We start from the raw sequence: 10,698 nt of genomic DNA on the forward strand, positions 1-10,698 counted from the left end.
ACATTCCCTTTGTTTTAGCAAAATGTACAATATACCTTTATAAAGTTGTGTTTCAGGCCTGTTCAACATATGAAACAGACTGTACTATTAATAAGTCTCAGGTCCTCACACCACCTCTCTGCCCTGCTATGACAGCTCGACATGCACCTGTGTCACACACCTTTCTGAAGAGGATTTACAAGCAATGCACTTGCAGGGGGGATTAACTTTCGCAAAGATTAAGCAAATTACCCAGGATGGTGTCTCCAGAAATAAACTGTTGCTGTGCAGTTAGCTTAACAGCAGTCAGCATGTTGAGCACGGAAAAGCATTTCATGGATTCTTTCAAAACGGTCGGGAATTTTATGATGCCAGAGTAGGTGAGTGTACTTTTAAATGTATGATTTTTTGGGGTATGTATTTGCTTGTTTACTGCCTCCAGGTATAATCTGTATTATGTGTAACACTACAGCAGTACAAATCCCATGAGCGTAGTCCAGTTTTCAATTGATTTTGTCGCCAACTATAATTCCAACATCTTTCTTTCAATTTGACATTGGTCTATTAACAAATGCTACTGCTTTACATTTATTACTGTAACTAAAAAACGGAATAATATATCTAAATAGCCTTTGATCAACTTTTGAAGAGACATATCAAAATGTATATTTCGCAATTGAATTAAAAAGGAGTTTTAAAAAAATGTTTGCAATTTACTACTTTGAATTTTCACATGAAATGTACATTATTTAGCAATTCAATATTAAAAAGGTGTGATTGATCAGATATGTTACACAACTTAGGGATACAGTGTATTGATATGTGTATAATTAAATTACATTTTCCCATTGTAAAAGCAAAACACTCAAATGTGGCCTCAGAAGTATGATGTTAGAGTACTTGGTTGTTATAACCCAGGTAATTGAATAATTAAAGCGTTCACGTGGCATGATTCCCAAACAGCATATGCTGGCAGGACTTTTCAGTTGTTGTTGTTGTGGTGGTGTTATGTGTGTGTTGACCCATTGCCAAGTCTGTTCCTTTGAGATTTTATTTAACTGGAAACTGAACAAAACAAATATAAAGAACCAACTTGAGAAACCTTTTACAGATTCTTTAACAAATTCCTTACCTCTCTTTTGCTCCCCTTCCAGCTGATCAGCCATTATGAGTGAGATGGGGTTTCCGAGGGTCCCCCCTGACCAGTCTTCCGGGAGTGGGCGCTCCTTTGGCACCCCACGGCAGGCCAGAATCATCGACCCCATCCTATCCAAGAGGGTCTGCTTCTACAAAAGTGGAGATCCACAGTTCAATGGCCTGCACATGGTCATCAACAACCGCACCTTTAAAACATTTGATGCGCTTCTGGACAGTCTCTCTAAAAAGGTTCCCTTACCGTTTGGGGTGAGGAACATTACCACTCCCCGGGGGGTTCATGCAGTCCATAATTTGGATGAACTACAGGATGGGAAATCCTACATCTGCTCTGATAACCGTAAGGTAAAACCGATCAACCTTGCACTGGCCAGGAAGAAGCCACCGCCATGGTACAATGCAAGGCCTGTGAGTTCACGCCGTCGGATTGTCCAGCGGGCCAGGTCTTTCCCCGGGAAGAACTTCCATAAGCATGAACAAGTGTTTATGCGCACCCCAAAGAAGCTACTGGTTTTCCGCAATGGTGACCCCACTGTTAAACACACAGTGGTGCTTCACAAGAGGACTACACCATCCTTCAAGTCCATCCTGGATTATATTTCAGAGCTGGTTCAGTACCAAGTGAAGAAATTGCACACAGCTGATGGAAGACGAGTGAGTAAAGAAAATAGCACTAAAGACAACTTACTATAAAATATATTTAAATATACACATAACACATATGATTACCCTTTTAAAAACAGGCACAGTATAGCCTCATCTTGAGAAACCACAACCATATTATTACGTAATTGTTTTATAAGGCCTTATTTGAACAGATATGTAAGTACAGTACATATTGTTGTAAAATGTAAAATGACTGTACAACTACAATGCTAAGATATACATTTGATGTTTCAGTAATTTCATTGTTGCTCCATAGAGAACTGGTTTGAACCTGGCCTGGTTATAACTGTCACGAGGGGAGAAAGTGGTAATCTTCTTTAGCAACTCATCCTAATACGTACTGAGGCATTCTGGGATACTGCACTGCAAGGCCTAAGTTCATGGAGCTACTGTAAATTCAGAACAGGGTGGTATTGCAAGATGCCATTTTAACAAGTAATACATTTAAGTAAGACTTGTCATACATGTACTGCATGCAATTTGAAATGAAATCACTCAAATGTAAATTAAAGCTTTTTGTATCTAGTGCAAAAAAAAGTAAAAATGCAATTAGATTGAGAATGTTCTCTTTCTGCAGGTGGATGGTCTTCCAGGATTGATACTGTGCTCTGGGACTGTAGTGGCTGTAGGTAGGGAGCCATTCAGGCATGCTAACTACAATGGACAGAAATCACCAGGTCTAACAACAATGCCTACCAAAAGAACGGGTCCAAGAAGACTAAGGTCTTTAAAACGTAAGTTTACAAAAAGAACCTGTTGAGTAATAGTTTTACTTAGGTTTTTAGGAACATTTTATCCAACTGACACACACATACAGTGGGTCTGCAGTAATCTACTTTCATTGGATGAAGACTGAAAGTGCTGAGGCCGTGACACTGTGTAGCACTGTGGATTAACTACATTCACTGTCAACTTGGCTATTGCTCTTCATCAGCTGTGAATTGCTGCACTCACGTTCTAATTTTTCTTTTGTTTCCTCTTTCTTCTCCTTCCATGCTTCTTGGGCCTCCTCTTCTGCCAATCCTCTTCAATCCTCGCCTTAAATCTTTGGACATCTGAAATCATATTACAAAATGAACCTTTTTTTGTACACATATAACTTATTTGAATGAAAAGGTAAAAAGAAGTCCCTAACATACTCTTCAAAATCAAGAAATTTCTCCTCCTCATCGGAGAGGTACATCGTGAATCGGATTCATAACTCCATTGCAGGAAGTTCAAGCGATTTTCCCAGTCACTCATTGGAGCTGGAGTCAAGTCGTATGCTGGAATCAGTACTAGAAACACCTGAAGGGCAGGAAAGCATCCTGCCCTCAGAGGACGACATCGAAAAGTCCTTTCGTGTGAACCAAGACGGTAGCATGACAGTGGAGATGAAAGTGCGTCTGACAATCAAGGAAGAGGAAACCATCCATTGGACGACCACTCTGTCACGCTCAGCTGTAGCCAATCAGCTTAATGAGACGTATTCCGTCCGAGCCTGATGCAGAGCAGGAGGTCAGCTCGGCAAAATCAAACCCACTGGAATTACAAAGCACTGCTGCCTCCACCGACACCTTCAACAAGGACAAACCTCATGATGACAATGATGATAATCCTCCATCGCTGTGCAGTGGAGCTTTCAGTGAGAGTGGCATAGAAGAGGATGATACCAAAGTACACAGGGAGGTGGTGTCCCCTAGGAGTGCTTTTACACCAGGGGGGAAGCGACTGAGGAAAAAGCAAGCATCTGTGGAGAGTATAACATCTGTGGCGGCAGAGGGGATTCAGGAAGATATGGTCGGCTCCTACTCCTACAGAGAGCAGACAGAAAATGGGGCCACGACAGAGCAGTACTGCATGGTCAAACAGAGTAGCAGCAGACCAGTGCCCAAACCTAGAAGACTTAGCTCTTTCGATGCCAACAATGTCAACAGCAGAAATGTGTCCACATTCAAATCAGCAGGTCTGATGTCTGAAATCCTGCAGATTGAATCCAACGAAGAAGAGGTCCAGGAATCCGTCCTACATGTATATGAACAGCAGACCTACCAGGAACACTATGTTGCAAACCATAGTTCACATGGCATGTCTACTTCTGGGGTTCCTTTTTGCAGGCCAGCTACTTCAGATACTGGACAGCTCTCCTCCAGTAATGAGTTGGAACTCCAGATCTTGGGGGCATCGTCAGCTTCTGAGTCAATAAGCATGTTGAGAAATGAGAGTCAGTCAGTATCATCTGATTTAACCATTAGAAATGCTCAACAACGATTCCATAAACCCACCAAAAGCAAAGACAATCCCCAAAGAAAGGCCAATAAAGAGAAGAGGGTATCCACAAAACCAAAAGTGATGAAGAAACGTGTTTATAGGCTTATGTCACCAGGGAAAAGACACAAAAAGACTTCTACAGGAGCGACTGATAAAAGTAAGAAAGCAAAAACATTTTCTAGTGCTGGATTCCTCCAGAAGATTTATGGGAAAAGATCCAAAACACCAAAGAGTATGATAAAGCTTAAAAAGGGACCAACACAAGATGGAGATGAGGGCCATACAAGAAATGGCTCACAACAATCGGAGAACACAATGAAATGTATTCAACACGACCAAAACATACCATCAACATTGGAAGATTCTTCTGTAGAGACAGTTCATTTAGGAAAAAGCCGCCTGAACGAAGCTGCCAATGAACTCAGCCAAACTAGGGGAGTACTGACACGACAGACATCAATGCATCAGGAGAAAAAGAACAGAAATGAGTCCTATGATGTCAGCAAACGCACTAACGAATATGTGGAAAACTGGCTGGAGAAAGCCCATCTTAACCCCACGGCCTATCCAGAAGAGAAAACAGAAGCAGTAACTCCTATAGAAACACAAACCAGCAGTGAGGGGGAGTACGGAAATGGAATGACTTGACGATTGTGCCGGAGGAGGATAAGTGTTTGGAAGAAAAAATACAATCATGTCAAAGAGTCAAAAATGACCTGCTGGCTGTGAATGGCTTAAGAGGTTCTGTCAAAAAAAGAATCCAGTCTTTTGAAATTAAATCATCAAGCCCATCAATCGAGAAATTCACACCTAATCCTCAAAATGTCCGTAGTCATACCACCACAAACACAGAAAAGTGCACTAGTTCAGCTGAGGTTAATAAAGAACAAATAATTCTGCCTCAGAATCATAATGAAAACTCAGTGGAAATGCCATCAGTGAGTGTACTGGAAAATAAATCAAGTCCAATCCAAAAAGCAACACCTTCCAATATTCTGTCAATGGAGCTACCACTGCCACCACCACCAGCTGATATGACAGATCTATCATACACTGAATATTCTGTGATGGAAGCATCCTCAGCGGCCAGCAGCCCATTATACAGGCTCTCAGCGAGCAGTGAAATGTCAGAGAACCATATATTATCCACAAGTCTTTCCTCTGACAAGACCCTATCACCTACCGACCACATCATGGAAACATCAAATCAGGCTGACGTTCCTTCAACGGAGAGGGAAGCACCACTAAGAACCCCATCCATTAAAAGGACCCCTTTGCTCAGTAATGTATCTCTTGACAGAACAATGTCTATCAGAAAGGCGTGTGTGGATAAATATACCTTATGCAGCAAGGCCACTTCAGAGACAAACACATCATCTTCCCCTGTCCACGCAGTGTGCGATGATGTTCTGCCAAATGCTATCCTTTTAACAGGGACACTAAAAACAAGTGAATCAACATCAGATGAGACACAAACCACAAACAGCATCTTAAATGGTAAAAGCAGTCAGTCATGGTATGCTTCAACAACTCCTAATAGTTCATCATCTGGAGAAAGGATTTCACCAGCCAGTATTTCATCATGTGACACCCCGACCCCAAGTGAGTTGGAGGAGACAATAATGGAGGAAACCCAGTGTGTAACTAAAAAAGAGGCATCATCACAGAGCACCTTGGTGAGAAAAGGTATGAAAATTCCATCTCCAGCAAGCAGCCCATTTCTAGAGAGAAACGGCAAGATAGTGTCTTCTGAACTTCTTAACAATTCTCCAAAGTTACCATCATTGCATAGCCACAATCCAGATAAAAAGGCATCAAATATTGGAATACGAAGACATGGAACACCAAATGTGAGCCCCTCCATTAACAGAAAGCTTTATAAACCTAAATCACAGAAGAGAATGTCTCCATATTCTCAGTCTTTGGATGTCATGTCACCGTCTGTCAGACACAAGTCAAGTGTGAAAGTGCTTTCAAGAAATCTCTCCTCAGACAGTGGATCAGAGCCAACAGATAACACATTAAGGCAAACAACATCCCAAAGAAACCATCCCTCAACATTAAAATCAACATGTGAAATGGACACAACACTAACTTGTGACATACGTAAGCCTTTGGAAGCTGATCAGACGGATGAAAATATGTTGACAGATGAAGAGAAATCCAATATGCAAATAATGCCACCACCATTAAACATGGCAAATCAGCCAAACATGAAACCTGTGCTTGAAAAGATTTGCTACTCAATAAAGTCGATTAGGCAGATTAAACAGAACAACCGTCGTTCATGTCTGGAAAAGTCCAACAGCCTGCCTGACTTCTCTTCTCATGTAGCCTCTACATTTGGCTCATCCACTAAAGCTCTCCTTGCTTTCTTGTCCGTCATGACCCTAAAGGAAGACGTGACTAACCTTAATATGGTCGAGCTGAATGCAAACAACGTAAGCTGCGCAGAAGCTTTAAGAATGATTGATTCTCTCAGAGAAATTGCCAGCATTGAGGATTCCGATGAGTTACAAGTGAGTTTGTCCAATTTACAGCAGTCTGCCTCGAAGCAGCTACTTCAGAGCTGGAAGGGCTTTCAGGAACTCAAATGCAAGAGCGAAACACCAAGTGATTTAGAAGAGGAAAATGTCACCCAGGATAGTCCAGAAAAAGACTGTGGCATTGATAAAAATGGAATTGATGAGATTGTGGATACACTTTGCATACCTGAAATGCTCAAGGAGGAATTGGACTCTCTTTCAATGGTTGTCAAACAGGACAGTGATAAGGAAGAAGATATAGAAGTGGAACCAAAAATCAACATTAATGACAGGATATCCCAATTCTCCACAGGCGATGGTGCTTATGTAAGAACTGTTGCTCAAGAGGAGAAAGTTAAGGTTGATGTGGGCTCCATCATTAGAAAATTCCCAGACATTACCCAGCCAAAAGCATCCAACACAGTCAGTATAGCTAAAGACACTAAAGAAGATGCTAGCCAATATGGACAGGATGGTGTGGCTCAATGTCCATCAACTGAACCCATTGATAAAGAGATACCAAACGAAAGGTACAGTTCATCATTGCTTGTAAAAGATAACTGGGAGCAAGGCCACAATGAAGACCAAGAAAGGGCTGAAATTAACGAAGTAGTCAGCAGCAAGCAGAGTCTAACATTTGAGCAGCAGAAGAAAGACAAGGGTAATCAGATGATGATGCACGGTGAGGAGAGTATCCCTGAGTCTGAGCTCAGCCATTATAATGATTCAGATGAGGAAGGGCAGAACATGTCAAGTGCCCTTAAAGATTTAGAGTTGACTGTGAGCTGTAAGCAGAGTGCATCGAGCTCAGAGTCAGGTGAGCAACATAATTCAGAAGAGGAACCAGAAGTTGAATATGAGGAGATATTAAATGAAAACCTGAACCTTGATAGTCAATCTGTGGAGAAGGCGGTGAAGCAACCATGCCCAGATTACGATGAAGAAGTAGATGTCAAAGTGGAGGAAAGGTTTTCCAGTCCAGATAGCCAGCAGAAGTCCATGTCAGAGGAAGAGCAATCAGAGATAGAATATCAAGCAGGCTCTATAGGACTGAATGTCAGTTTTAATGAAAGCGATTGTAACTCAGATGATCAATATTCAGAGGAAGAGCAGCCAGAGGTTGAATGTAAGAAACTACAGGTTATCATTGAGGAAAATTTGTCTGGCAATGAGGCTGAGGAGGAAGAATACCTTTATGATCTTCCAGTTCAGAGGGGGTTAAAGGCTTTGATCGAAGAGACAGAGGAGGACGATGTCAGCTCAGACCACCACGAGGAGATAAATCTAAGAAACTTGATAAAAAATCAGGATTCATATGCCAAAAAAGATAGCAGTTTGATTAATCAATGTTTAACGAAGAGTTATGGATTAAATGAAGATAAGGATAGCGGGAATGACCACAGCAGCAGTGAAGAACTTGTGGAGGCAGAGCAACCAAAGGTCGATCATGAACAGATCAACTGTTTAAATAAATCAGTGTTAAGCTTTGATGTAAAAGAGGCCACCAAAGAAGCGAAAACTGCCAAAAATGACAGATATATAGAAGAGATCTGTACGGAATATAAGAAAACTCCTGAATTGGCAGCAAAATTTAAAGTAACAACAAGTGAAAAGGCTGTGGAAAAACTCAAGCATCAATTTGAAGAGATGATATCCCAATCTGTCACAGAGAGGGTCATTCTTTTGGAAAAGAAAGTAGCTGATGCCCAGAAGACACCAGAGAGCTCTGCCATCAAACGTTCCTCACAAAGAAGTTGCCCTCTTGAGTCAGATGTGGAGAATTCCCCCTCTGAATCATCTACATCTCCAACAGCTCCCATCAACCGTTCACCTCCTCAGTCATCACTATCGTTCAGCTACGATTCCAGTGGCGTCATAACCTCAGAGCCTGAAAGCAACAAGGTACGATTAATTAGGGAAATGTTCCTGGCAAAAAATGCCACAGATGTCCATGGACGTTTACCAAGCCTGAAAACGTCAGATCTGTCCGACTTAAGAGCAGAGACTTCAGCTAGTGCCGGGTACCAGTCTCTGACTTCAAGTGACCTGTCCAGCGGTGAAGATGACTCAGCACGAAAATCCATCACTAAAGGCTTTGTGAGAAGGACTATTGAAAGGCTTTATGGCAAAAAAGAAGCAAAACCTGATGAGGAGATTGAAAGGCCGCCGTCTGCAACAAAACAGAAAACAAAAGACCATTCCAGCATCTTCTCTCCTTTCCACATAGCCAAAGCAGTGTCTGAGTTGTCATACTTCAATTCATCTTCTGCAGTGGAGACCTTTAATGAAGCGGCACGTTGCATTACGTTTCATGCACAGGTCAGGCCAGAAGAAGCTATTGCTAATGAACAATGGCTGCTTAAAGAAAACATGCTGATGAAAAAGTCTGCCTCAGACCCGGTTGGAATAAACAAACACTTAACCAACTCTCTTCAAGGCCAAGAAATGTGTGAGGATACAGAGGACAAAACCTCACATTCCCTCATCCACACACAGTCTGAAGCGGAGGACAAGAAGGAGACATTTACAAGAAAGTGCACCTACTTTTCTTTGCCCCACGCTAGTGACTCAGAGCCATGTCCCGAAGAACTGAGCATCGTTAGCGCTCATGGGGATAGTATCATAGATACAAGGGACAGTTCGGAGGACACCAAAATGTGGGCAGAGAGGAACGGCATGCTGCCCACTGTTACTGACTTTAAGAAGAAGGATAACAAAGTGCATCCACTGGTAGAGCCTTCACCTGATGGGAAGGTAGTTGTGTTGCAGCCTAGGAAAGGGCAGGGTGTTATGAGCAGGAGGGATGAGGACCCTGATGTGTTAGATGTACTTTACAATTTTTGTGGTCAGAATTGTCCTATATTGTGAGGACTTTTTAACTTTGCCCTAAAACGTTGTTGAGCTACAGCACGATATATTGTCTTTGGTGCCTACATTTTGATGATGCCATAACCTTGGCAAAACACACTACCATGTCAACTCATTTGAGCCAAATGCTGAATATGTTACAAGCCAACCTTTGATTTCCATCTCAGTCTGTGCTCATTGTTTATGTAAAGATAGTGAACTGTTTTTTTTTTCACACTCCGACGCAGCTCTTTTCTTATTATAGGCATGTCAGCAGATCAAGCACCGAGAGCATTAGTGTAATCCTGTTTTAAAACTCTTAAAGCAGATCAAGTCCCTGCAGATGGGCCAATCCTGAGTCAAGGCGTCACTTTGTTGTTGCAGGTGTCAAGTGTGGGATGAAGTTCAGGTCAAAATTGTGCTAAATAAAGCGACTGCATATATCCACATGTGCAAACTTTAGAAATAGTCAGTGAATATCCTGATGCATGTCGTTTTGTATATTGGCTGTCTAAAGTGTAAATAAGGTTTTCAATTCCAAGTAACCATAGCAAACTTATTTAGCAAACATTTATAACTAGAATACATGGTTTTCTGTTTCAATGTGGCAGCTGTGACAATTTTGTCTCTTAAATTGACGAGTAAGAATAAAAGTGTGTATTTACAAATGTTGCCTATTCTTTTTTTCCCTCACTAAATCCAGTTAAATCTCCATGGACTCTGACTTGGATTTAAGATCATGTGCGTATAGTCTCGAGGTAGTCAGTGAAAGTCAACAGGCCAAGGTGACCACTGTGTTTGAGATACCTTAGGAAGCTCAGCTTGGTTGTTTTTCTCCTGCTGATCAGCATCCGATCTCCGAGGAGGAGCTGTTTTCTCACTCTCCGGCTGAGGAAGTATCCGTGTTGTTCTAAGGTTGTTTTGTTTCTCAGAAGTTGCCATCGAGCTGGTCCGTGTTGTGACAGGAGCGTCGAGGAATGCACTAAGAGGGGACTGTTTACATCTGGAACTACAAAGAGAACACATGACAGCCAGACAATTCCCACAATTGATATCCCAAACATTAATGTGGATTAAGGACATTGATGAGTGTGAACCATAAATACATTTCACATTCTGGAGATAAGTGTACATCAAAATAATGCACTGTAACATCTTTAAACACAACAATGCCCACTAGATGGCATTAGGGACCAAAGCTAGAACGTAGACTGAAGAAGCTTGCCAGCAGTACCTAGTGGAAATGGAGAAGCACAGAATAGTTTTGAGCACGAGA

General features: G+C 41.8%; 1 protein-coding gene across 1 annotated transcript; it reads left to right on the forward strand.

Moving 5' to 3' along the window:
- The first annotated feature begins 291 nt into the window (after positions 1 to 291).
- On the forward strand, positions 292 to 8,467 carry LOC134858129 (oxygen-regulated protein 1). The gene is made up of 5 exons (XM_063874034.1): positions 292 to 359; positions 1,134 to 1,788; positions 2,378 to 2,534; positions 3,290 to 4,007; positions 8,389 to 8,467. Exons 2-5 carry the CDS (start codon positions 1,147 to 1,149, stop codon positions 8,465 to 8,467), a joined length of 1,596 nt encoding a protein of 531 aa, XP_063730104.1. The 5' UTR covers positions 292 to 359; positions 1,134 to 1,146.
- Positions 8,468 to 10,698: the final 2,231 nt, after the last annotated feature.

The sequence above is a fragment of the Eleginops maclovinus genome, chromosome 21, assembly GCF_036324505.1.
Source record: "Eleginops maclovinus isolate JMC-PN-2008 ecotype Puerto Natales chromosome 21, JC_Emac_rtc_rv5, whole genome shotgun sequence".
In the NCBI taxonomy this organism is placed as follows: domain Eukaryota; kingdom Metazoa; phylum Chordata; class Actinopteri; order Perciformes; family Eleginopidae; genus Eleginops; species Eleginops maclovinus.

What these genes read in the sequence shown, in the direction of transcription:
- LOC134858129 (XM_063874034.1), top strand. Translation starts at nt 1,147, where the DNA reads ATGAGTGAGATGGGGTTTCCGAGGGTCCCCCCTGACCAGTCTTCCGGG. An exon ending in AAGACTAAGGTCTTTAAAAC is followed by an intron (nt 2,535 to 3,289) that starts GTAAGTTTACAA and finishes AGCCTGATGCAG; the next exon opens with AGCAGGAGGTCAGCTCGGCA. An exon ending in ATGTTGAGAAATGAGAGTCA is followed by an intron (nt 4,008 to 8,388) that starts GTCAGTATCATC and finishes CATCTCCAACAG; the next exon opens with CTCCCATCAACCGTTCACCT.